A 27,689-nucleotide genomic window follows, 5' to 3' on the forward strand; every position below is an offset into this window, starting at 1 on the left:
ATATGCTAACTAAAAACTAGTGTCTTCTCCCGTCATGGACACAGCCAATGATTCATAGCAGTATTGCTGGCAGGACCTGCAGTTTTGCCATTTGGAGAAATCAGAGGTATTTTTATATCATATGACAGGTATTAGAGGTAGATTTAAATCTTTAATTTATTCCTCTTATTACTGAGAATTTTGTGGTAGCTCTTAGGTTTTCTTTAGGCTGGCTTATCTACATAACAAAGAGTCTAATGTTGTTCTAAGATATTTTTTTAAAAAGTATTTCGTCAGCTGGGTGTAGTAGCACTTTCCACAAGGCCTAAAATCTCAGCACTTAGGACAGAAAGCATGCGATATCCCTGGTGGTGGGCTGTGGAGTTCAAGGCTACATGATAACATGTATCAAAGACCTGAAACAAAACCAGGCAGGGGGGAATTTTGCCAAGTGTAGTCTGATCTAATAGTTGGGCTTGTGTTCCTAATGAATTTTACTTTATTCATTAAACTCTTATTCTAGGAAGGGACCCTGAGCCTTCCCCAGACTTTTCAGAAGTGTTCAAAGTGCAGAAAGCAGCCCTTGCCTAAATAAAGAAGCTCCCTTGGACCTGGGATTCTAAACCGCTGCCATGGCCAACACCATTTATCTCCTGGGGCTTGTGTAAGGGTGTGCCTTTGAAAGTCCTGTGTCTGACCCTTCAAACCCCAAAGCCATTTCTGTCTCCTTAGCAATGGCTTTTCTCTGGTGGCACTGATGTCACCGGTGTCACTGGTGACATCACTGATGTCACTATAGCCCCCATTACCCTCCCTCTACTGAGTCTAGCACAGACCCAGGCTTTTTAAGGGGGTCCTAGGACCTTGTTACTTCAATAGTCACGGTGCCCCACATTGAGTTCTCAGGAGCCCTCTGTTCAGTCTTAAGTCACTCTAGCCCATGATAGCAGTGTGCCCCATCCTGAACCATTCACTCATTCATGTAAATATTTGGAGTCTATGGATCTCTGGGACTGTATTGAATAGGAGAGTAAGATAGAGAAGAACAGACAGAACCAGCTTTCCTGGGTGTTAACATTCTCAAAAACTGACTTGGTCAATACATAAGACAATAAAATCACAAAAGCATTTTGTGCCTACTTCTACTTACATGGGGCTTTTAAAAATTTTTATTTATTCATTGGCAATTTCATATATGTATGGAACATATCCTGGTTATATCTAACATAAATCCTTTATCACTTCCCCCAAAGTCCTTCTAATACTTTCCCTAGCAGCTGTCATTGGCTGATAGCTCAGCTAGAGGTGGGGTTTCATGAGATACACACATTCATGCTGGATGATTATGGACTTCATCTTGTAGAGGTGGCTATGGCTCCCGTGAGTTCACGAGTATACAGCCTGCTATGTCCTAAAGAGAGCACGTCACTGCACCCCTCCGCATCTTATAGCTCTTAAGTTCTTTCTGTATTCTCTTCTTCAATGTTCTCTGGGCATTGTGGGACAAAAGTTTGACACAGATGTCCCATTTAGGGCTCAGCACTCACTAGTAACTTATTCTCCTTATTTTGACCAGTTATGATCTCTGCAGTAACTGCTACCCACTGCAAAAAACAACTTCAAATCTTGAGATCTTCTCTTTGTTGTATTTATTCACTTATGGGGGGTGGGGCGTGTAGAAGTCAAGGATGACTTTTGGAAATTTGTTCACTTCTTCCTTCACTCGCATGAGTCATATGTGTATGTGTATGCATTTTCAAATTCAAAGACAGAAAGTTAGATGGTCAGCCTGGTGCGGTGGTACACACCTGCAATCTCAGAGCTTGGAAAGTGGTATCAGGAAAATCCATAATGCAAAATCATTCCTCTCTCTCTCTCTCTCTCTCTCTCTCTCTCTCTCTCTCAAAAAGAAAGAAAAAGGCAAAAAAGAGAGAAATGGGGGAGGAGGAGGGAGAGAGAGCTAGAACAGGACCCAGGGGTAGGGAAGTAGGCAGAGAGCTGAGGAGTTGCTATTGGACAGATATGGAGTTTCAGTATGGGAAGGAGTGGGTGGTGGTAATGTTTGCATGATGATATGCAGGCACTTAGTTCTACTGAACAGCATACATTTAGGTCTAGCTCGTTTAAAATGTTGAATTTTGGCCAGGTGTGCTGGCTTACCTTTATAATCCCAGCTCTTGGGAGGCAGAGTCAGGAAAACCAGGAGTTGGAAGTCATTCTTGAATGTGTTACATCCTGTCTCAAACAAGAAATTTAAAGTATAATAAGCTGGGAGACCGATGCCAGAGGCAAGTAAAGCTGGCAAGAGGAAGAAGGAGGTGGAGGTCTCAGAAGCCAGCCTAGAATTTGCAGCTACTGGGCTTCCTGCCGGCTGCTCTTGCTCCAGCACTGGGCTACAGCAAATGCAATCACATACTTGAAGAATCAGCATGGCGTGAGTCGTTATGGGACCCTCAGCAGACAGACAGCACAGCTTTGTAGCATGCAGTGTTCAACTCCTCGGACCCGGATGTTGCTATGTCTCCACCCTCAGACACACTCATGTAAACCTCAAGAGGAATATGGAGGTCTCCAAACTGTCACCAAGTCTAGCTTTATCTTTCCATGTCCACATTTGGTTTAAGCATTATTCTGTCATCCGGGAATTATGAGGCTGTATGAGGAAGTACAATGGCCAGCTTTTATCAGATCTCAGGCAACGATAACTGATTTCTATTTTCAGCATTTCCATAAATCACTTTAATATCCATGCTTCCTTGAGTTTGGCTTTATTTAGTTTCTATTCATTCACAGAAGATAACGTACATTGATTCCAAGACTTCCATGTTGCATAAGTGGTTTGGCTCCTGTTCTCTTTGACATGTGAGTAGGAGCGCTTTCCTAATGGTATTACTAGTCCCATACCTGCAAATTGAGTGGTTTGATTTGGAAAGAATCGATTTGGACAGAATCAAAATGGCTGACTTGGCCTAACAAGGTCAGCCACACATACAGACTAATTGATTTGAGTTTTTAGTAGTTTGTCCAATAAAACATCCTCCTGCTTGACTGTAGCCCAAAGATTTCACTATGTTTAGCTACTGGCCTTCAGAAAGGCCCCTGGGACATCCCTTCACTGTCAGCTCAATAGTAACCGTGGAAGGTGTCAAAGGCTTAACTAACTTCTCTTCAGGGTGATAGCCAGAATCGGATAGCTCTTTAGAAGCTGCCAAATTATGAGCCACCTTCCACATCTAGATCCTTAAACATAGACTACCAGAGTTTAATGATTCCAGATTAAACACATTCTCTCCTGCTCAAATTCTTTTGAGGCACCCAGACAAAACCATGGTGGATGGATGGAAACACAGCTTAGAAATGAGAGAATGGCCCAACTCTTAGGGATGGAGTATGACTTAGAGATGAGCTTCCCATGGTCACAACCTGCATTGCAGGTCCAGCTCTCCCATCAGATGGGAACCCTTCACCATTTTACCTTTGTGAAGAGTTAATGGTGGTAGTCTGCTGCTGTCCCCCTTCCCCCAGTCCCCGTTTTCTTTCTTTCTTTTTTTTTGTTTTAGGGGATAGAATGGATATGGGCTCACATCTGGCCAAATCTTGCTGCTGGATTGCTGAAGATAACTTTGAACTATTGATCTATTTCCTTTACCTCCTAAGTGCCATGTGGGTTCCAGGGTTCAAACTCAGGTCTTCAGCCTTGGCAACAAGTGCCTTTTACTCACTGAATCATTTCAACTAACTTTAAGGTCGCCTTCTCCTCCTCCTCCTCCTCCTCCTCCTCCTCCTCTTCCTCCTCCTTCTCTTCTTCTCCTCCTTCTTCTTCCTATTCAAATGCATTTTGCTTTTTTTACCAAAAAAAAAAATCTCACTTTTCTCCATTTACTTGATTTCCTAGAATGTAAAAGCCCTTCCAGGGTCGGGGAGGGGCGTCATTTTCATGATGACTTCCATTTGTGCAAAGTAAGGGACTATCAGGCAGCAGTTTTCAACTTGTGTCACAACCTTTTTTGGAGTCGAAAGAGGTCACCTGAGTCGAAAGGGGTCACCTAAGACCATTGGAAAACAAAGATATTTACATTATGATTCATAAGAGTAGCAAAATTACAGTTATAAATTAGCATTGAATTAGTTTTATGGTTCAGGGCCGTCAGGACAGGAGGAACTGTCCAGCATTAGGACAGTTGAGAACCATTCCTTTAAGGTTTTATAAGAACAATCTTTCCTTTTGTCTACAAAGTAACAAAAGGTCACTTAGTTACCTCTAAGAGTGAATACTTTCTTTTCTCTCTTTTTAAATTTGTTGTTGTTGTTAATGTTTTGAGACAGAATCTTGGGCTGGCCTTGAACTCTGTAACTAAAGATGACCTGGTCCACTTCCCTGGGTTTGTAGACATGTGCTACAGTGCTCTGTTTTATGCAATACTGTGGATCAAGCCTAGGATTTCATGCATGCTTGGCAAATGTGTAGTAACAGAGCCCCCAAGACCGAATAATTTACACAAAAGGATTTGTTCTTTGTGTAAGTTCTAATGGCTGGATTATTTGCTCCTGGACTTCTAGAAGAAAGCCATTGCCTTCTTCTCTCTGAAACTGCAGCATACACGTGCACACTGCAGCACAGTGCATATCAATATGTAATGTGCAAGATATAAATGGAGACTGTCCACAGAATTTATTACAAATCTTGGTCTGATGCCCACAATCCTCAGCAATAGGTTCACTATCAACTCCTCTTCTTCCTCCCTGTCCTAAATCATTCTTTCCTTCCTGCCTTCCTGCCTGCCTTCCTTCAAATATACTGTACTTATTGAGAACTATGTGTTTATCATCTGCTAGGTGTTAGACATAATGTGGCCAACACACACAGATTCTAGGCAGGGCGTGCCCCAGGTGGGAAGATATCAGTAACGTCTGGAAGGTGACATCTAGATTTATGTATCTAAAGCAGAGAGACCAAAACTCGAGGTTACATTTGAAGAGTGTATTAGTCAGGGTTTCTACTGCTGCGACAAAGCATCATGACCAAAAAGCAAGAAAAGGAGGAAAGGGTTTCTTTGGCTTACACTTCCATAGTTGCTATTCATTATTAAAGGGATTCAGGACAGGAACTCAAAACAGGGAAAAGATCCTGAAGGCAGGAGCTGATTCGGAAGCCATGGAGGAATGCTGCTTACTGACTTGCTCCCCCTGGCTTGCTCAGCCTGCTTTCTTATAGAACTCAGGACTAACAGCCCAGGGATGGCACTACCCATAATGGCTTGAGCCCTCCCCCATTAATCATTTATTGAGAAAATGCCTGATAGCTGGATCTCATGAAGGCATTTCCTCAACTGAGGCTCCTTCCTCTCTGGTGATTCTAAGTTGTGTCACCTTCACACACAAAACCAGTCGGTACAGAGAGCAGAGTAGCCTGTAAACAGGATGTGGTCTTGTGGGCGCTGTACATCTAAAGTACAGTGAGATTTTCATTGTAGGGAGACCTATCAGCCTGATGTTCTGCCCTGGAGGTCTGTTAGTCTGCACTTTGCATTGTCTGTCTGTCTGCCTCCACTTTTGATTTGTAATGTTGGGGATTGAATAGGAGTTTGAGCTTGCTGCCTGAGTGCTCCCACTGAGCTATGACCATTTCCAGTGCTTTCTCTCCCATTGGAAGCCCCCTCCTCCCCCTAAAGCAGCTGGAGCTGGTATTTCAGTCTTTTGTGTCATTTTCTCTTCAACATACTAGACCTGTTGGTCCAGTGTAGCAGCTACTAGTTATGCTCAGCCCCAGAGCCCATGAGGAGTAGCTAGCCTGACCTGGGGTGTGCTTCCAGTCTAAAACACAAATCAGGCTTTAAAAACATAAAACAAGGGGCTGGTGAGATGGCTCAGTGGGTAAGAGCACCCGACTGCTCTTCTGAAGGTCCAGAGTTCAAATCCCAGCAACCACATGGTGGCTCACAACCATCCGCAACGAGATCTGGCGCCCTCTTCTGGAGTGTCTGAAGACAGCTACAGTGTACTTACATATAATAAATAAATCTTTTTAAAAAAAAAAACATAAAACAAATAAAATAAATAATTTATTTAGTACAAAACACTAAACTATCTAAAAAAAACCAAATCAACATAAAATATACTGTTAGCAGTTTTATCTGGAGTATATTTGAGAGTATAAATCTGGGGGTATATTGAGTTGAGTCAATTACATCATTGCAATCAGTTTTCTGCTGGCCACAGTAGCCCACCCTTTATCCCAGTACTCAGGAGGCAGAGGCAGGCAGATCTCTGTGAATTTGAGGCCAGCCTGGTCTCTGTATCAAGTTCTAGGACAGCAGAGCAACATGATGATACCCTGTCTCAAAAAAAAACAAAACAAAACAAACAAACAAAACCCAGCTAATTATTTTCACTTTACCTTTTACTTTATTCAGTGCAGAATCTATAAAATGATTTCTGAGCTTCACATGTTATCCCTATGGGAAGCACACTTCTCGCCAGACTGTGCACTTCTCAGTAGTGAACGTGGGTTCAATCATTTATCTAGACAGCCCCTCAAGGAATATTCATTTGTCCATGGTAAAGACTGAGTTCTGCTTAAATTCATTGACATTTTCTGAATGTTTTCTAAAATCATACTTTGCAATTTTAACAGGCTGCTCCCCACACCNCCCCCCCCCCTTCCTCTTCTAAAAGATGTAGCCAGAACTCCACAGTAAAACTAAGACATAATTTTCTCCCCGGGCCAGGAAGGCTGAGAGCATGGGACCTGTGGAGTAGCCTGGCAAATGGGCTCAGCCACTGCTGCCTCAGACTCGACTCAGGCAGGTGTCTGTTTCCAAAACAAGGCCTCTCCCACTGCAGAGTCACAGCAGGACAAGAGGATCTTTGTGGCTTCACATGAGGTCTGTGGAAAAACTCAGAGGTTAAAGTTGAAATGAAACTGATATCCAAAGGGCCTTTGTAGTTACTGCAGGCTCTGCCACTCCGGCTAACACCGACAACACTGACAACAGGGTTTGTGAGTAAGGAAGTAAACTGTGGTTTCCTTACTAATGGAAACTTCCCAGTGTTGGCTTGGATATCACCACGAACAAGTATTGAATACAGAATACAGAGCCAGAGAGAGGGTTGAAGGGTAAAGTGCTTGTCACAGAATTTAATCTCTCAGCCCCTCGTGGTGAAAGGAGAGAATGGACTCCAGCAAAGTGTCCTCTGACTTCCATATGCACACTAGTGTGTGTGTGTGTGTGTGTGTGTGTACATGCATGGCTTATAAAACAAAATTAGGGGGCTGGAGAGATGGCTCAGCAATTAAGAGCACTGACTGCTCTTCCAGAGGTCCTGAGTTCAAGTCCCAGCAACCGCATGGTGGCTCACAACCATCTGTAATGAGATCTGATGCCCTCTTCTACTGAGTCTGAAGAGAGCAACAGTGTACTCATATACATAAAATAAATAGATAAATCTTTAAAACAAAATTAGATCCTATGGACAGTGCCAAAGACATGAAGCTTTTACGGTAGGAGAAAAAATGCTTAGCACTTCCTAACACCCCATCTTATGATAGTCTCCCCTTGGTTTAGTGGCTGTCCTCATGGCCTATTCAGCCCTTGTCCCAATGACTCCTTCTTGTGTGAGGGACCTTACCACAGAATGTTAGAAGCACCTCTCTGCCACTTACAGTACCTGTGCTTGTGAACTTTGCTTCAGAAAGGGTGTGGCTTTAATGGCTTTCTCTCCAGGTTCCTCTCTACTTCTTTCTCATGTCACCACGGCCTCTGCTTCCTCCAGCCCTGCTTGTTCCTGTCGGCCTCCATGCTGATGACCTGTTAGAGGGCTCAGCTGAATGTCTTATGGCCAAATTCCTCCCAAAGTATTCTCAGAAGGTTGTAAATCAAATGTATCTCCCTGGATTCCTGTGTTTGGAAATGATCTCCACATTCCCTGATAATTAATGTATTTGGAGATACAGCCTTTGAGAATAGCTATAGCAGCAGTTTTCTACTGTCCAAATGCTGCAGTTCCTTATGCTGCAGTTCCTGGTGTTGTGGTGACCTGCCCTCCCCTCACCCCCCAACCATAACATTGTTTCGTTGCTATTTCATAGTTCTGCTACTGTTATGAATCATAATGTAAATATCTGATATGCAGGCCCATGGGTCTCAACCTACAGGTTGAGAATCACTGACCTAGAGCATCCAAGGATGTTACCAAGTGTCACCAGCAAGTCTGACTGTGCACAGCAACCTAACAGACGTGGTGTTAGAGGCTCAGAAGCAGTTAACTGGTGCAGCATATGCATACATATCCACACGGGATACAGACAAGCAGGATTTGAAGTGGCCTCCTTTTACCAGTTGGTATGTAAGGTCTGGGACGCATTCAAAGCAGTTAATCAGATTAGCAAATAGTCACCTGACAACTTAGCCCTGTGGGAAAGAAAGAAAAGAAGTTCAGTTGGAGAAAAGGGTTATCAGAACTGAAAAAAACAAAAAAACAACAAAAAACAAGCCAAACCAAAACTGGGTTTCAGTTGATCAGGGAGGGGCAGAGACACAGAGGTGAACCACAGGAACCAAAGAAAGACTATTTGGTGGCTTTCAAAGGTGTGGTCCCTTCCCCAGGAAGTATCACAGAAATTCAGTTCCAAGCTCTGACCCCACCTACTGAACTGGAAGTTCTAGCTATGGGCCCAGCACCAATTCCGCATGCTTCCTCTGTTAGTCTGATGAAGGCTCAGTTGTTTCATTTTCTCTGAATGGCTGGATCTTCAAAGAAGGCCTGCATTTGAGAACCAGTGACTTGGGAGACACTGAGGGCATCAAAGGTAGTATAAGTTGGAGAAAGTCTGTTACAGGCACTGTCCATAGGACCAGAGCCACAGGAATCCTGCTCCTTGCCCCTGTCCATGTATGGTAGTGACCATCAGTCTTATAAGCCATGTATGAGGAGACAAGACGAGGCTCATTTCATTGGTAGCCCCTGTAGAACTTGTCTCCCCCAAAAGTCCATATTTCTAAGGCCATGCTCCCTGTGTCCTCTGGGATTTTCCAATGGAACTGTCCTAAGACAGCTTCCAAGGCTCATCCAATCATGATGACCATGGATGCTATTTTGGAGTAGGGCTGGACTCCTGGCAATAGGGTGGAGTATTTGTCCATTTAGGGTCTCTATTGGTACTCTTGGCTCTGTCTCCAATATCAGAGGAAAATTAGGGTCCTAGTTCCAATAGCTCCTAATATGCTGAGGAAGAAGTACATTGTTTCTCTTAGATGTCTACTAGTCTTTGAGTTGGGCTAGGGGCTCATGTACATCATCTCAATACTCTGAGGCAGGAGGATGTGAATTAGAGGCTAGTCTAGATTACCTATCAAGACCCTGTCTGAAGAACAGCATCTATAGAAATTGACATTGGTATGCAGTATAAAGAACAGTTAGTATTTTCCTCTTGGCCTACTTGTGTGTTTTAACCTGGATTGATTATTTTAGTCAGAAATCTTAAGATATGAATGACTGTGTAGGCACTATGGAAGACTGTGGAACAAGATCTGAAACCCACGTTACGTAGAAGACTATGTCAGTGACCTTGTATTTTAGGATGACCTCAACCTCCAAACAAACAAGCTTACCTTCTAATCAGTAGCTAAAAATATTTGTACAACACCGTCGCTCTGGAAAATACTAAATAAGTCTGTTGAGAATATCCTCATTTCCAGGCAGATGGAAAAGAGCAGCTAGCTAGGAACACTCTGGATTCTAAGAGCTGACAAATGATGAAAGTGTATTCAAACCCAGTATTAGCTCCCTGCAGATGATAGGAAACAGCACCTTTCCCGGTTTAGAAATTCATTTTAAAAACATTTCAAAGTCTGAGCTAATATAATTGTAGATAATTTAATGAAATAAAAGAAAGTGGAACACAATTATGTTAACCAGTACCAGAACACACTCAATAGCCTTCAAGGTGACTAGACCTAGGGAGTTAAAACGTGCATAATTTCCATCTGAGCACTAATGATTCCAGTTAAAAGGTGTCTCGTTTCAAATAAGAAAATCCATTATTTTCATCTCCACTGGCAAGGGATTGTTATTATGTTATAATTATTCCTTATATCGGCTACATAGCTCAGTCAGAGTTGCTGTAGAGTAGAGGGAAAAACTGTAGCAAGTAGTCTGGCAGAATGGGCACTTCAGCACCTAATGCTCAGGGGGCAAGGCACCCACCCCAGAGCGTGTGACTGCTTGTTGGCATGTAGGGTGGGGCGCACACATACACAAACAGTATGAATTTCACAGGAATTCACCTCTCAGCATCCGAACTATTTTCCTAAAATCTACTCAATGGTTTTGTAAGGGGGTGGCAAGCATTCGAAACAATAATTAATACTATTTGTAGATTTCAAAGATGTTTTAAGAGTCTATTTTTCAAGTTATGAGTGACGGCTTATCCTTACAAACACAGCATCCTAGCATTCAGGTGGCTGAGACAAAGGGATGATGTATTTCGGGTTAACCTGGGAAGAGATCCTGTCTCAAATAAAATTTCACACTAAGCTTGATGGGCCAGGCCTGTCATCTCAGCACTGGGAGGTAGAGGCAAGAGGGTCAGAGATCCAAGATCTTCTGCTGCTGTACATCTGGTTTAACACCCGTTTGTGATACCAGAGTCCCTGGAGCAGAGGACAGGGGAGATCTTGTTTGTTTGTGTGCTAAAGAACATGTTTTCCTGGGTATTGTTCTGTAGGAAATATTTGTGAAACTCACACAAGACTAAGAGCATTTGACTGCGGAGGGTTTTGACCAATGTGGAAAGAAAAACATTGGCAGGGCTAGTGAGATGTCTTGGGGATTAAGAGCACATGATGCTCTTCCAGAGGACCCAGGTTCTATTCCTAGCTCCCAGACAGCAGTTCACAACCATCTGGAATAGAGAATTTGATGTCCTCTCCTGGCCTCTAACAGGCACCAGGCACGCATGTGGCACACAGACATGCATAGAGGCAAAACACTCATACACATAAAATGAATTTTAAACAATCTTAAAAAAGAAAAACATTAGCAGAAAGTTTACAAATTTACTAACCATATCCAAGTTCTGATCTGCTACAGCATGGCTGGACTCACCCAGAAAAGCCTGAGCTTTATGGTCTGTGAAGTAAGAGCCATGTGAACATCAGTACTGGCTGCACATGTGTCTAAGACATTCTGCAGACCATACTGGGTTATTATATTTTATACTTATATAGGCCATGGCAAAGTTCGGGTCGCTGGGGATGGGGGAAGCATTACAAGAGCAAATGAAATCCAAAGAGCTGCAAAGGACCGTAAGGAAAGGATTTGGCTAATGCCGGGAATCAAAACGGCACGATTTTGAGACTTCAGAGAGTTGATGATCTCAGACGTCCTCTTTGATGTGGGCTGTGCAAGGCAGCTGCGTTCTTTACGAGAAGGCTCCCTTTAACTAAGGTATATGGGAAGTGGACATGGGTCTTCCTCCATCCTCCTCCTGTGCCCTCGTCAACCCCCTTTTCCCCCCACCCCCACCCCCATCTCCAGAGCACCTCTCACAGCATGGCTGCTCACATACTGGAAACCTGTGGCTCTCCTCTCCTGACTTCTTTATCTTTGCTTTTGTTTGATCTCTGTGTCTGTAAGGGTTCTCTAGATAAATGTAACAGTTAGTGGGTAGCTATAAAAAGAGTGGATATGGCCGTGTCTCTGGTGGGGCATCAAATCTGGACTCAGCAGGGCAGGCTGAATATTGGTGGTCTGAAAGTGAGAAAGAATTCTTACTCAAAGATATTTCAGCATTGATTTTCAGGTCTTTGAACTGATATAATGAAGCCCACCCTGGTAACTAAAGATAAACTTGTCTAACATCAACTGATTATAGATATTAACTACACCACAGATACCTTTTGTCTTTGTTATTGTTTGATTGCTGCAAAGAGACATCATGTCCAAGGCATCTCTTACAAAAGAAAGCATTTACCTGGGAGCTGCCTTACAGTTTCAGGGGATTTGTCCATTGTCATCATGGCTCTGAGTATGGCAGTATGCAGGCAGGTAGAACAGTAGTTGAGAGCTACGTCCTCATCTTTAGGCAACGGGCACAGAGAGACATCAGGCCTGGCTAGGACTTTTGGAACCCCAAAGCCCACCCCAGTGATATACCTCCTGACCCTTCCCCAAAAGTTCACCAACTGGGGCCTAAGCATGCAGCAATATGAGTCCGTGGGGGCTATCTCATCAAGACACCGCCCCTTCCCACCTTGTGAACTTGGCACATATGCTTCCTACCCATGATAATCGTCCTCTAAGCTGAGCAGAGTGGCACACACCTGTGATCCCAGCACTCAGGAGGTTGAGGCAGGAAGATCATGAGTTTGAGACCAACTTGAGTTGGAAGGTAGTAATGAGAATCATCTCCACAAACGATATACCTGTGTGACAACAGTCAATATACCTGTGTGACAACAGTAAGGCCCTGCGTTCCACCACCCCCTCCAGCACTAAAAAAACGACTAGATAAGTGCATAAACACAGCGGATCTGAGCTACAGTCAAGGAACGTGAAGTATAGAAAGAAACAAGGTGAGTTGCCACTACCATGTGCCTCTAAGTGCCTGCCCACAACAGATCCAGCTGATCCTGCCAGCCCCAGGGGACACCTCAATAACTCCGCTGTTCAGCCCCCAAAAGAGATGATTCATGAGCCCTAAAACAAACCAAAACCAAAATAAACCCCCAAACGACAAGAACAGCAAAAAGAGAGCCAGACCTGGATCACATAGCCAACAGCTGTGCTCAGTGTCCCTGCTGCCGACCCTGTGAAGTCTTTGGAACTAAGAGTGGCTTTCTTACCACATGATTTCATTCATTCCTGTACCTAGCGACACGAGGTTTGCATTTGGGATTCTGCCTCTCACTGTCTCTTAGGTGTACCTTTATCTCAAGCCTTTCCACTTGCTCAAGGATACTGCTGCTGCCATCTCTTCTGGGGGCATCTCCATGTGGTAGTCTAAGTGGTAGACATGTGCAGTCTGAGGGTGAGGAAGATGGTGAGTGGCCGTGAATTCCAGGGCAACCCAGACTATATTGTGAATATGTTCGGTGCTATATAATATAAGTTCAGTGCTAGCCTGGAATACACAGGAAAACTGTCTCCAAGCAGACAGACAGACAGACAGACACACACACACACACACACACACACACACGGACTGATGAACCAACATGACCAGTGTCGGTCTGTAGAGTTTCATGAATGTTATTACTTGATGCACACAGTCATCCCAGCAGGCAGGTGTCCTGAGTACTGACCTTGACCCAGTTACAGCTTTAAGAAGAGCTTAAGAAAGGAGAACATAGAGGAGGCCTTACTTTATCAGGCTGAGTATAGTACAGTGTGCCTAGAATCTCAGCACTTGGGAGGCTGAGGCAGGTCAGTCTGCCTTTCAGAATGAGACATTGTTTTTTATTAAGGAAGGCAGGGAGGGAGGGAAAGGGAGGAAGAGAAAGGGAAGACGGAGAGGGAAATAAAGAAACAAAGAAACAAAAAGAGAGAGAAAGAAAGAGAGAGAAAGTGAGTGAGCATATAACTGTATGTGTGTGTGTGTGTGTGTGTGTGTGTTCTAACGTAAGTGCAGGAATTGAAGGAAGTACCAAGATGCTAAAAAACAAAATAGTGAATTTTCCCAACAAAGCTAAGCAAGTGTTTACATTTTTCTTGCCAGCTTGCCATACAGTGATGACAGCATCTGCTAATACGCTGTGGAGCCTCCGTAGCTGATTTATTTCATTCTATAGTAAAGGATGGGTGATGAGTATTCATGGTCAGGAGCATCCCCGAATCATCTCCTGCCATATCTCCTATCAATCAGTTTCTAACCTATGGAAAGACTGTTTCCTTCTGGGACTGAGTAGGTCCTGTGAATCCCACCCCCCCCCCCCCCCATCCCCCCCCCCCCCCCCCCCCCCCCCCCCCCCCCCCGCCATCTCCCGTCTCCCCCGAGTCAGCCTCTGCTGCCCAGTATTGATATCCACCTGTCTCCTGGGAAATCTTCATTTCATTCTGGCCCCTTGACTTGTTATTTATTACAATTATTTAGATGCCTCTGACTTTAAAAATCTCTTCTGTTTTCTTTCTGTTTCACAGATCCATGTTAACAGTCATATACCTCCTTTTTTTGTATTTTTGTTAATTAATTTATTTACTTCACATCTCAGTCTCCAGATCACATCTTCCCCCTCCCTCTTTCTTCCCTCCCCTCTCTTCCTTCTTTCATCCTCCCTTTCTTCTCTGAAAAGAGGAGGCCTTCCGTGGATACCAACCCACCTTGGCATATCAACTAAGACTAGGAACATCTTCTTTCATCGTGACTGGGCAAGGCAACCCAATTAGAGGAAAGGGATCCAAAGGCTGGTAAGAGAGTGAGACCCATCCGCTGCTCCTGCTGTTAGGTTAGGAGTCTCCCATGGAGTCCCAGCTGCAGGACTGTCACATATGTGCAGAAGGCCCAGGGGCATCCCATGATCCCAGTTCAGTCTCTGTGAGCCCCCGTGGGCTCAGGTTAGTTGGCTCTGTATGTTTTCTTGTGGTGTCTTGACCCCTCTGGTTCCCTTCAGTCCTTTTCCCTCTTTCACAGGATTCCCCAAGCTCCTCCAAATGTTTGGCTGTGGGTTTCTACATCCGTTTCCATCAGTTGCTGGGTGAAGCCTCTTTGATGTCAGTTACACTAGGCTCCTATCTACAACTGTAACAGAATATCATTAACAACATCAGGGGTGAGCTTCCTCTCATGGCATGGGTCTAATCTGGGCCAGTCATTGGTTTGCCCTTCCCTCAAATTCTGCTCCATCTTTTACCCCTGCACATCTTGTAGATAGGACACATTGTGGGCCTAGGGTTTTGTGTCTGGGTTGGTGTCCCAGTACCTCCTGTAGAAGTCTTTTCTGGTTGCAGGAGATGGCTATTCCATATCCCCCAGTAGCTAGGAGCCTTAGCTAGGGTTACCTTCATAGATTCCTGGCATTTCCATTGTCCCAGAGATGCCCTCCCCCCACCAACCCCACTGCCACTGATTTCAGTTCACCCTCTCCATCCTCCTCTCACTTTATCCCCCCTCCCCTTCCCATCCTCCCCTCACCCATTTCCCTCCCCCCACCCACCCCATGCTTTCCCTGAGGCCAGTCAGCACCAGGGAAGACACCAAGTAAGCCCCTGCCCACCAACTACCCTGAAAGCACCCCCAACAGCGATAAGCTGCACCCCATATCCCTCTGTCTTAATTTAGTTGTCCTTTAAAGATGAACCTGGGCCCTCTGCACATCTGTAACAGTTGCGGGACTCCTGACCCTGGGAGCGGCTGGGTCTTCATGTGGGACTCCTGACACTGGGAGCGGGGACTGTCTGACTAGTCTCTTCCCTCAACTGGGCTGTGTTCATTTTCCTTTTCATTTACTTTGTTGTGAGGTTTTGTTTGTTTGCTTTTGTAGTTATTTTTGTTTTGTTTCGTTTCATGTTGTTTTGATCATGTATCCCAGGCTAGCCTCATAGTCACTACATGGCAGAGGATGACTGGTTTTTTGTTTTTGTTTTTGTTTTTCATTATTCCCTCCCATAGTCAGTTTCAGCTGTCAACGTAACAGCCCAGAGTTAGGTGAGGGTGTCTCAATAGAGGGATTGCCTCCATCAGAGTGGCCTATGAGCATGTCTGTGGAGTACCTTCTTGATTGCTAATTGTAGAAAGGCTCAGTCCACTGTGTGCAGTGCCTTCTGTGGGCATGTGAGCCTGGGCTGTTTAAGAAATATAGCTGTGGTCAGAGTTCCTGCCGTAAAACCAGCTTCAGCACACTCCTGATAAACCACATACCTCTGTGGCTTGAGGAGGGGGACTTTTAACTTTTGGTCTTCATGCCCTAACTCCCAAATACTGACCTCACAGGCTTGCTCTACCACGCCTGATGGAGTATCTGGAGTATTGAACCCAGGACCTTTGTGCATGTTGGGCAGGAGCTCTGCCAACCAAGTTATATCCCAAACCCTGACCTTGAACTTCTGATCAGGGTCCTGCTGGCCTAACATGCCTGTGTCAACATTAAGCACAGCGAATCATCTAACTTCAGAAATTTCCATGATATCTCTAAACAGCTGTGCCAATCCAAATTCAGACTCCCACTGTCTGCCTCCCGCTGCTGAGCACAACCCTTGGACATAGTAGGTATTCAGGCCCTAGCTTTCCCTCCCACCCCCCACCCCCACTCTTAGTTTTGGCTCTGTTCTTGCTTTCAGGGAACAATTAAACCTCACCATTTCTTCATTTATAAAACATGAAGTGAAGGGAAAAAATAGAATACAGAAATAGAAACTATTACCAAGACAGCACAGGGGGAATTTGGAGAGAGCTGTTTCTGGAGAAAACTGAAACGGAGCGTGTATGCAGTTTGTATAAGTGGATGCTGTAAGCGAGCAGAGCCGTCAGAGCCGCACTTAACCCTCTGCACATTAATCTTTCTGATATTTACCTCTTTCAATTCAATTAAGTAATGTACACAGTTCTAACAATAAGGCTTTCATGCCGGGCAGTGGTGGCGCACGCCTTTAATCCCAGTACTTGGGAGGCAGAGGCAGGTGGATTTCTGAGTTCGAGGCCAGCCTGGTCTACAAAGTGAGTTCCAGGACAGCCCGGGCTACACAGAGAAACCCTGTCTCGAAAAACCAAAAAAAAAAAAACTTTCATTCGGCCTTTAGCTTTGCAATTGAAATGGCTTTTCTGACAACTCTCATGAACGTGGTGAGATGATTTTCAACACCGTTTGGTTATTTATTTATTTATTTATTTATTTATTTATTTATTTATTTATAGTAAGCTTATTGGGGGAACTTCAGAGTTGTGGAAGTGTGGTGGAAGAGCCAGGCAGGGAGGAAATGTTCAGGATAGAGCAAATGCCCTTTGATCATGAATTCGTTCAACAAATTTAGACTGATGCCATGTGTCTCACACACGGAGATCAAACTCTTATGAGCAGTATTCCAGTGACTAGTCTCAACTCTATGACACGGCCAGAGGATCTACAAGGACTAACGACACTGAAAACAGTTCCGAAGCATCAAGTGTCTTCCTCAAGGCCATTGCACAGCTAGAGCTACAATCTGACTCTCTTTTAATTCTGACTTTACATGGATGGTGTTAGCCCACATGGATGTGTGTGTGCAGCGTGTGTGTGTGTGCAGCGTGTGTATGTGTGTGTGTGCGTGTGTGTGTGTGTGTGTGTGTGTGTGCCTAGAACTGCAAACCTCAGAGGAAAGTGTGGGATCCCTTAGAAGTGGAATTATAGATGGTTCTGAGCCATCATATGGGTGCTGTGAATTGAATGTAGATCCTCTGTTAGAGCAGCAAGGGCTCTGAACCTTGGCATCTCCAGCCACTAAAATTCAGTTCTCTTAATTCAGGTCATCACTGTAGAAAGTCTTTTTTGTTGCTTTTGTTTTGTTTTGTTTTGTTTTTTACTTGGCTATGGTTGCTTCATGGTTTCTGGTGTGTTTGGTTTTGTTTTGACTTTTTTGATTATTATTTATTCAATTTTTTGACAGGGTTTCTCTGTATAGCCATGGATATCCTTGAACTCACTCTGTGGACCAGGCTTGCCTTGAATTTAGAACTCTACCTTACCTACTGCTGGAATTTAAAAGTCTGTGCTATCTCACCCAGTTCAGTGTTTCCTTGTTATTTTGAGACAAGCTCTCAGTCCAGCCTTGAAAGTTGAGGCTAGCCTTGAACCTCTGATCCTCCTGTCTCTGCCCCCCCAAGAGCCAGGATTACAGGTGATTACCACGGCTGATTTTTGTGGTACTGGGGACCCAACTGTGGCATTAAGCACGCTAAGCAAGCATTCTACCACCTGAACTGCACCTCCACACAAACACATGTGACTTTTAAAGGTCGCCCTTAGAATGTCTATGTTTAGGGGAGCCTAAAGAAAAGTCTGAATGAGACAAGGCTCATTCTTAGGTCCCGACAGGGCTGGCTCAAATTCCTGCAGAGCACAGTACAAAAGCAACTGTGGTTAGTAGCTCAGTGTTTCAGTGTTCCAGTCTCATTGCCTGTGCCCCCACCCCACCCCACCCCACCCCACTGTCTTCTCATTCAAGCACACCTCCAAGGCCAGCTCTCCCTAGATAAAGCTCTGGACAAAGCATGCCTTTATCCTGCAAAGCCTCTGCTGTCCTCTGCCGGAGTTAGAAAAGGAGTTGAGCTCTGGTCAGACCCCATGTAACAAGCTAGATGTCTCCATAAATGCCTGTAGCCCACCTTCAGGGAGGGCACAGACTGAGAGCACTGGTCCTTGCTGGCTTCCAGCCTGGATGAGAAAATGTGAACTCCAGGTTCAGGGTGAGACCACTTACAGACTGAGGCTGGGTCACCTGCTCTCCACAAGGGCTTGCCCCTGACTATGACTCTTGCCTTGTGAGTGACTCAACGTGAAGGAGATAGGAAGCAAGCTTGGGAGAGGGCACAGAGAAGGAGCTTCATCAATGTCCGGCCAGTGAGAGGCAGCGGTGTGGCCACCACTCAGAAGGGAGACAGACAAGTAGAACAACGGGCATGTGTTTTTTTCATTTCAAGTAAACCCTCAAGTCAGTCAAACTTTGATGAGAAGCACAATGGTTGGATGATTGTCCTAAGTATATGACTGAATTGTGTTCCCACTGATGCAATGGAAGAGCAAAGGACACGGGGAGGATTTGGGTGCTCCGGGGAGTTTATAACCTAGCATACTTGGTCTTGCAGTAAGTATTATCTGGGGATTTCTACCCTACCTTAGATCATTTAGTTCCCAAATAAAAGACATACACCATTATATTTATAATAAGCCTTACAGCATTAGAGCTGAGCAGATATCAACCCTCTATGCTAATTTGTCCACTTCCCTGTCAGTAACCCTGAGATATCACTTGCAATGCTCTGCCTAAGCCCCTCCTATTCCAGCAGGCTGACCCTAATGGCCTTGTGCTCACAATCCATCTCCCCAAGGCGCCTTCCTCCTCCTCCTCTTTCTTCCTCTCCTTGTGGTCTCTGCCTCAGACCCCAAGCCAAGGAACTGAAGCCCCGCCTACTTCTCTTCTACCCAACTACAGGCTGCAGGCATCTTTATTAAACAATAGTTTTAAATTAAGGAGCAAGGTTTGCACAATAAAAGCTGGCATATGTGAGAATTCACTCATCTTGAGACAACTAGGCCTTGGGATACAGAATTTAACATTACAATACATAGCAACAGACCAAACCTCTACAACTTGGTATTCCAGACTACCACTGACATGGGTGTTTCTGTTCCTGTGACATCTGTTAGTGAGTCGTGACATCAATTCAGTCAACTACAGTCAACATTTTAGAAGAGGGACTTGAGTAGGGAATGCCAATGTATTTCATACTAAACACAAAGGAAAGACGTTACTGGACATGTTGGGCAGCGAGGGTTTCAGTGGCCAGATTGCCTATTGCTTTGGGTTGGATGGTAGGGTTCGAACAAGCAGAAGGGATTCAAGCTACTGCGTCCATGTAGTTTTAAGAAGCCATAAGAGAGTCCTGAGAATGAGATTGGTGCCTGGATGGGAAAGGGCAGAGACTTGAGAAACAGTCGATAGCTTTGATGATCATCTTGCACTGCATTCCGGTCCCATGGTTATCTAATAACCCGGCTCTCCTGCTGCAGACACTTCAGAGGCACCGAGTTGCCTCGTGACTCACTCTTCCTATCTCTCCTTAAAAAGCAGTGGGCAGGAGAGACAGACAGGTAAAGGCAGGTAAAGGCACTTGTGGCCAAGGCTGACAGCCTGAGTTCAGCATCCCAGGACCCACACAGTAGGAAACTACCAACTACCCCAACCTCGGCATAATCTGCCACAACAGGAATACATTCACACACATCTGCAAAAATAAGTAAATGTAACATAAAAATTAAGAAAAATAAGTTTTGACTTTCCTTTCTTGGACTTGTCTTTCAAGCGTCCCATACATATCCTGATTCTGCTGCCCCTGTCCTGTTAATATAAGTCCTGGAAATGGAATGCAAATTTCCTTCCTTTTTCCACCTTGGTTTTACTTAGCCGTAAATATTTACTTTAATCACCACTGCCTTTTAGAGGCCTTCTCTGACTTCTCCCGACTGCACTGAGATACCTACTCTCATTTGTCCCATGATACCATATAAAACTCTCGATGGATGAAGAGTTAGACCACTTTAATCATAGTAGTAAGGATCAACCACAGACCAAGACATGTTGTTCATCAGGGCCAAGTGCCAGGCTGACATGATCTTCTCCTTTAACCCTGAGACAGCCCCAAGATGAGTTTCTTTGTCTTACAGAGGTAGGAGCCGAGTTCTGGGTGTGGCTTTGGGCTTTTCAGGCCAAGAGACTCTTCTGGAGTACATCTGTTAAATGTTTGCTGCATGAGGAAGCACAGGCTCCTCTCAGTCCCCTCTGAGATGCAGCCAGCGTCCTCTTTAAAGGTCACACATGTTTCTTTCTGTCCTTGTCTCGTAACAGTGGCACGACAGTCATTAGCTTTTGTTGAAATGTCCCCCTCCTGTTAAAAAAAAAGTTGCTGTTTGTTTTGTTGTGGGTTTTTGTTTCCGGGGGCCCATGTATCCCAGGCTAGCCTAAACCTCTCTGTGAACCAATGACTGTTCTGGGTGGCCTGATCCTCTTGCTTTGGCCCCCTTAGTACTGGGCGGGGCAAGGATACCAAGTCGAGTTCTGTTGACCTCTTTAAATGCTACATGAGAAAGAGAAAGATGTCCCCAATTTAAAATGGTCAGACGTGGGATTTTCATATTTACCCTGGTACAAAATTGATGTGCACTGGTATGCGAGAGTTTGAGGTAAGGAAATGAAGACTGGTTTTTTGTGAAAGTTGGCAACAAAACAAAACAAAACAAAACAACCAAACAAACAAACAAAAAACAGGAAAAGTCATGGTGGTGGTGAGACAGGGGCGCTGGAACAAGGCAGAGTTCGTGGGTGTAAAGGGGCTGGTTTTAGTTTGCTAGCTTTGAGAGATACTGCAAAAACAACATGTTTAATATGTTTAGAATCAATAGCCCAGAGGAAAAAAGAGGTTAAAAATACTGGAAGAGGAATTTCTTGGAGGAGAGGAGAGGAAGTTCTCAAAGCTTGTGGGTTACTGAGGAGGAGCCAAGGTTGCTGCTCAGAGATTAGCCCAGCGCCTCTCTTCTTCTTCAATCTTATTTTCTAATCCCGCAAACAAACAGCACACTCTGACCCTTACAGATAGTCATCACAGCGACTTCCTTTTCTCTCTCCTTTTCCTCCTCCACCTTCTCCCCCCTTCCTCTTCTTCATTTCCTCTGCCCAAGACAGGCTAATTCCAAAGAAAGGATCAGTCCTATGATTTTAAGAAATAATAAGAACTTTATCTTCATTTCAAAATCCTCATATTAATGAGTCCCTGAGCTCTGCCTGTCACCGATCAGTGGGTGGTATTTTAGTGGGGTCAGAAGGGGACCTTAAATTACTGAGTTCAAGGCTAAGACTGTGTGGTGTGTAACACTCACAACACACTGATTCTGGGGGTGGGGCTTCCTGTGAGCTCCAACATGGAGGATGGTACAGACATGTCTCCCTTCCTTTTTACTCTCTTCCTCCTAGGCCCTCACCAGCCATCCCCCAGACCAGGCCTGGAGAAATGCAAGGTTAGACCTTGGGAATCTAGAACAGGATGCATGGGAAGGGACTGGGAAATCCCAAAGGCACCGAAAGCTGGGGAATTCCAGAGGCCACTCAGTCTTCTCAGGGTGCCTCTTCAGGGCAGGCTATATAAGGGACGAAACTAAATGTGTGTATATCTTACCTCAATAGGGGATCTTAGCAAAGCTTGTGGACATCCATAAACTAACATAATTTTCATTAAAAACAACAGAGTGCTTACTATTTTATTTGTAAGTCCATATTGCTTATGCCCTAAAAGAATCCAAGCAGTGAATCTTATCCTCACAGTCCACAGACATAGAAGAAATAGAAAAAGCAAATCATGTGGTTTCATATACACAATGAAGATGTTCAGAGGAAAAAAAAAAAGGTTGTGTGATTGGCAGCTATAGCTGAGGTAAGGAGATTAAGTTCATGTTACTGCATTGTCAGAGTTTTGGAGACTGTAGAATAGCTCTCTGGGCACCAAGGTGAGAGACCATATATTCCCTGTAACCTGTCTGCCATCAGGTATCCAGTTTGCAAGTACTTGGTGGTGGTAGTGGTGGTGGAGGTGGGGGTGGGGGTGGGGGTGGGGGTGTGTGAGCAGGGTCTTCCTTTTATAATTGCCTGAATATTTTCACTAGCAAACTGGCTTATATCAGGATTAAAAGGCTTTTTAAAAATGTATTTATTTTTAATTCTTTGCTTTGTTTTGTTGTTGGGGATTGAGGTATTTGGTTGGGTTTGTTTTGTTTAATACAAGCTCTTGCTGGGTCCCCCAACTTGGGAGAATTGGAAGTTACTATGGCAGTGTATAAGCAGTAGGTTTTCCATGATGAATGGTGTCTCTCTGAAATCACACTTGCTCTATGTCTGGTTCCCATGGCTTTTGAGAAAGAGGCAACTCTCCCTCCGGAAATCCAGACAGGCTCTGCCGGCTGGGATCACACAGAAGTGCCGACTAGCTATCAATTTTCCGCATCAGTTGATAATATCATTATCAACTAAGCCATTTTATATGAAGAGTAATATCTGTTTACTATTACATAATAGGAAAAAGAACCACAAGTGGAAAATCCCTAAAAGCTGGCCAATCTCCTTAATCGTATCTGGCAGCTCTCCGAGGGGACTGTGGTTTCTGGATAACTTTTTTTTTTCTCCCTTCAAATAAATTAATAAAAACCAAGGCAGACTAGATTTAGCAAAGAATTACATTTAGTGTTTTACCTAAGTACTGCCCAGAAATCTAGCTATGGTCTTAAGCTTTAACTCCAGGCTCCCGAGATAGCTGCTTCCGAACTCCGGTTTAATTTGGAACTAGACTCCTCCAGACCCCTGTCTACGGAACTGTTGCTTTGTTTTAGACGGACATATCCTCCAGTCTGCGTTTGTTTACAATGCTCTTCACAACTGTGGCGCAGCCATGAAGAAAACGAGGCCCAGGTGGCCACACAACCAGGGCTGCTTCTGTATCCGGCCATTCACATCTCGAAGAGTCTTGCAGCTGTCTCTAGCTCAGAGCCATTGTGGCTGGTCTCTGAGGATCCCCAAAGCCACTCACAACCCTCCCTCCACCCAAGCAATTCAGCTCCGGCTGCCCCCAGGAGCGCAAGGGGCGGGCTGCAGCTTGAATTCCCTAGGGGCCTGATGGAGAAGCTCTCAGCTCAGCAGTTTTAAAGGGCACCTTGCCCAGGCTGCAGGGCTGGAGAGGGAGTCTATGAGTGTATTCACATCTCACACCCCAGCCACTCTCCAGGGATTTCTGAGGCTAAAGTAAATACCATAAACCCTGTCCTTAATTAAGGCCCCATAGCTACAAAGCTAGCGAAAATCGAAAATCGTCAGCAAGTAACAGGAGGGAACATACTGAAGTCAGAGTGAAGACTAAACCAAGAAAAAGCATGCAGCCGTTTCCATTCCTGCTAGAAAATGTCGCTTTTGCGATGTTTTTCTCTAATACCCCTGAACAAAAAGATTACTTCCTTCCCTAGCTACACTCTCTGCAGAGAGGTGACCATATTCTCATTAAGGTCTGGAATGGGTTGATTTGTCAAAAGTCTTGGCGTCCGAGACCCATCCTCACTGTGCCCACAGCAGACTGATTTAAAACAGCAGACACGCCTGCTCTTGGCACATGCGCAAATCGTAGATTTCTCTTAGCTTCAGAGAAAGATGCGCAATGGATTCAAAGAATCAACACTGGGCAGATAGAGGACATACACTTCCCAAATAAATCCGCAACAGCCATTGTTTTCTTTTGCTTTTCTGGCAGCTGTGGTTGGCTTTCCATCTCAAGCTTCGGTGTTCACTGCCTGGCTTTCCCCACCCTCCACCCTCCCAAAATGCAGACCTGGGGACTCGCCCACTCATGTGACACCTTGTAGCCACAGTTCCACCTTTACTGCCCAGCACTGGCCTCAGGTTGGTGGAAACAAGGGCCTTCAGCCCAGGAAGAACCCTGCTTCATGTCCTGTCTTATATATTAACACCTCAAATTATAATTCAGTGTCCGTAGAGACAAGGGGAGACTTACAGTTTCAAACTCCAGGAATAATTATGGTCAGACCCTGTGACTTGTGAATAAAATGGAAGACAGATCAGCTCACATCTTGTACCTCGTCCCTGCAAAGCTAAATCAACTTGGTAAAAGGGATGGCAAGAAATCCAGAGGAAAAAGATTAACTTCAAATTCAAGTTTGGAAATAAAGCAGGAAACGTTACCAGCTTCAAGCTTAAAGCCCTCTGAAGAAGAAGAAGAAGGAGGAGGAGGAAGAGGAAGAGGAGGAAGAGGAGGAAGAGGAGGGAGAAGGAGAAGGAGAAGAAGAAATATTTTCCATCTGAAATAAAACTTAATAATTTCTAGGTTGATCAGAAACACATTTGAAAGGCTAGGGCCGTAGCTAAGTGGTAGGGCATTTGCCTAGCATTCAAGGGGACACAGAGTCAATCTAGTCCCTACTACTACTGCCTAAAACTCCAACACAAAATCACACTTGAGACTAGATCAAGGATATTCTATTGTATTCTAGTCTCAGAATCTTAGGTTTGAGACTGCACCCATGATACAGACAACTTCTTTCTTTTATAATGCCGGGAAGAGTAAGCACTCTGCACTTGGCTGTACCCCTAAGCCTTAATTAAACATTTTTATTTCTCCCTGTGTATGCATATATGGTGTGTTTGGGTGTGTCTGTGTGAATGTGCCTGTGTAGGTGTGCCTGTGTGAGTATGTATGCCTTGTGAGTCCAGCTTGTTGAGTGTGCCTGTGTGAGTGTGCCTTGTGAGTGAGTGCACTTTGTGAGTACATCTTGTGAGTGTCTGTATGAGTGTGCCTGTGTGAGTGTGCCTTGTGAGCGAGTGTGACTTGTAAGTGTGGGCACATCTGTAACAAAGCATCCCCGATGGATGAAACCTTTGGGCATCAGTTCTTCTTCCCTTCATGCTGATCCTCTTGCCTCCCAAGTACTGTGATTGTAGGCATGAATACCTGCTAAGACTCCAAAAATGATAGTTTAAACAGATGTGGAAAAGAATTCAGGGCTGGGGTACAGCTCAGAGACAGAGCATTAGTATAGGAAGGGTCAGGGGTTGTTTCTCTCCCAACTGCTCAGGGAGCAGTGCAGGGAGTTTGAGGAGGGGCATGAGGAGGTCAGGAGGGGAGGGCAAGGGAGGAAAGGAAAATAGGGACAAAAACCAGTGACAAGGAGAGAAAAGAGATTTTTCAGTCAGGTATGATGACGTCAGATATGCTTTAATCCCTGTCCTCTGACAACTAAAGCAAGAAGGAATGTCACAAGTTTGAGGCTACCTTGGGTAATATAGTAAGCTCTCTCAGAGAGAGGGGCACGGGAAAGGAAGAGAGGGGGAGGAGAAGGAGAGAGGAGAATGGACACATCCATAAGGCAAATAAAGAAAAAATTAAAACACAAATATAAACAAGTAGAGAAATATGGCTTTAATTGCTTAAGAGCCTTTGCAAATGATAAAATTATTCCCTAAGAAATGAAAGTATAGCCCAGAGCAGCAATTATGATGCAACCTGACATTTATAAAAATGTAAAAGACTGTATGTTGTAAAACAGGAGAAAAAAGAAAAAACCTACCCCTGATTCTAACAGGGATTACAGCTGTGTCTATTATAGTCTAAACATTGTACTGATAACATCCACTGTTATAGACTTTTGACAGAGGAATGTTGAGATAGGCTCCCAAGTAGCCCAGGCTGGCCTTGAACTTGTTCTTTTCAGTTGGTAGAATTACACCAACCAGCCTCATCTTCCTCCCAGCTATTGAGACGGGATCTTACTTTGTAGCTCAGACTGGCAGTGTTCCCCCTGCCTCAGGCCCCCAAATGGAGGGACTGTACGTGCAGCTCAAATGTTCCTTACCCATCCTGGCCTGGAGCATCCCCAGTAGCTCAAGCTGGCTCTAAACTTCTGTGTTCCTGCCTCATTTTCTCAAGTAGCCAAGATATCAGGAATGAACCAATAAGCCTGGCTACTATTCTTGTGTGTGTGTGTGTGTGTGTGTGTGTGTGTGTGTGTGTGTGTGTGTGTGTATGTGTGTGTATTAAAAGAAAAGGCCTTATTCTAGCCTTGTCTGGCCTGTAACTCAACTATATAGACTAGGAGAGCCTTGAGCTCACAGCAATCTAGACTGTACCTCCTGAGATCTTGAATTATAGGCGCATGCCACCATCCCTGTCTACAACCTCACTAGAAAAAAAAAAAAGTGAGGCTTTATAATAGTGAAAAATACATACTTATTCTTGTCTTTTCCAAGTGCTGGAATTAAAAGCGTGCATCAGCATGCCCAGGTAACCATAAGGTGTTAGGGTTTATTTTTGTTTCTATGTGGGAGGTAGAGGAGGTCTGAGAAGCCCCTGGATCTGAAGGTACCAGCAGCTGTGAGCTGCTCAATGAATGTGGGAGCTGGGAACTGAACTCAGATTTTCTGTTGAAACAGTCCAAATTCCTAACTTGGGAGCCATCTTTCCAGTACCTGGTCTTGGGACTTCTCTGATCTGGCCCCACTTCCTGGCTATTTCCTGCTTCCCATTCCTTCGACTCCTGGACTGGAGTCCTAGCTGCACACACACTTATGCAGCTACTTGTCCCTATGCCTTGCTCACCATGATGGATCCCATCTGCTTGTGCTGTAAGCCAAGATAAGCACTGCCCCTTTAAAATGATAATTACTTAAGAATAGAAACACTCTCAGACTAAGGCCCTAGCTTGGTGGTATAGTGTTTGCTTAGCCTCCAGGAGGTCCTGCATTCAATTCCCAGTGCTGCAAACAATAACAATAGGGCAAGATGAAAATGTTGTAACTGTTACAACATGAGCGATGAAAGAAAATGTTGTAACTGTTACAACACAAGAGGAAGTATCATTATCTTAGGCCTAGAATTGAGGAGAGGCTCGGGGAGATGGAAGAACAGCCAGCATGGACCGGTTTAGAAGAGATGGATGGAAGGACTGAGAGGCTGTAAGACAAAATTTTCCTCACCTTAGTCTCTGTCTCACCAAATCTCCCAGCAGTGTGCTGTAAAGGACAACCTTAGCAAATGCCTCTCTCTGTTCTCTCCTTCTGCACTCTCAGGTACGAAGATGGATCAAGAGCCCCATGGTCAGCGTGGACAAGCATCAGAGCCCCAACTTGAAGTACACTGGCCCTGCTGGGGTGCATCTTCCCCCTGGGGAGTCAGACTTTGAGGCCACTCTGTGTCAATCATGCCTGGGTGACCATGCTTTCCAAAGGGGGATGCTCCCTCCAGAGGAGTCCTGTTCCTGGGAGATCCAACCTGGGTGTGAAGTAAGTTCTTTATTTTGCTGAGGGCACATCCTTCTGGAATTGGAAACCATTTCCTTGTGTTTGTGACAGAGGTGCCAATTTAAAAAAAGATGTATATTCATAATGCTTGTAAGTAGGAAACACAGCAGCAAGTTTTATTAGACTTTTATTTCACCTCCTTTCTTCTTTTCCTCTTTTCTTCCTTTTTTTTTTTTTTT

General features: G+C 44.6%; 1 protein-coding gene across 1 annotated transcript in view; it reads left to right on the forward strand.

Moving 5' to 3' along the window:
* The window catches only part of Sgk1 (serum/glucocorticoid regulated kinase 1), a 117,170-nt gene that overhangs the window by 18,052 nt on the left and 71,429 nt on the right, over positions 1-27,689 (forward strand). Inside the window, exon 2 of the mRNA XM_021173628.2 lies at positions 27,280-27,492. Within this exon, the coding sequence (XP_021029287.1) occupies positions 27,280-27,492 (213 nt within the window). The remainder of the gene's footprint in view (positions 1-27,279; positions 27,493-27,689) is intronic.

This window comes from Mus caroli, chromosome 10, assembly GCF_900094665.2.
Source record: "Mus caroli chromosome 10, CAROLI_EIJ_v1.1, whole genome shotgun sequence".
NCBI lineage: Eukaryota > Metazoa > Chordata > Mammalia > Rodentia > Muridae > Mus > Mus caroli.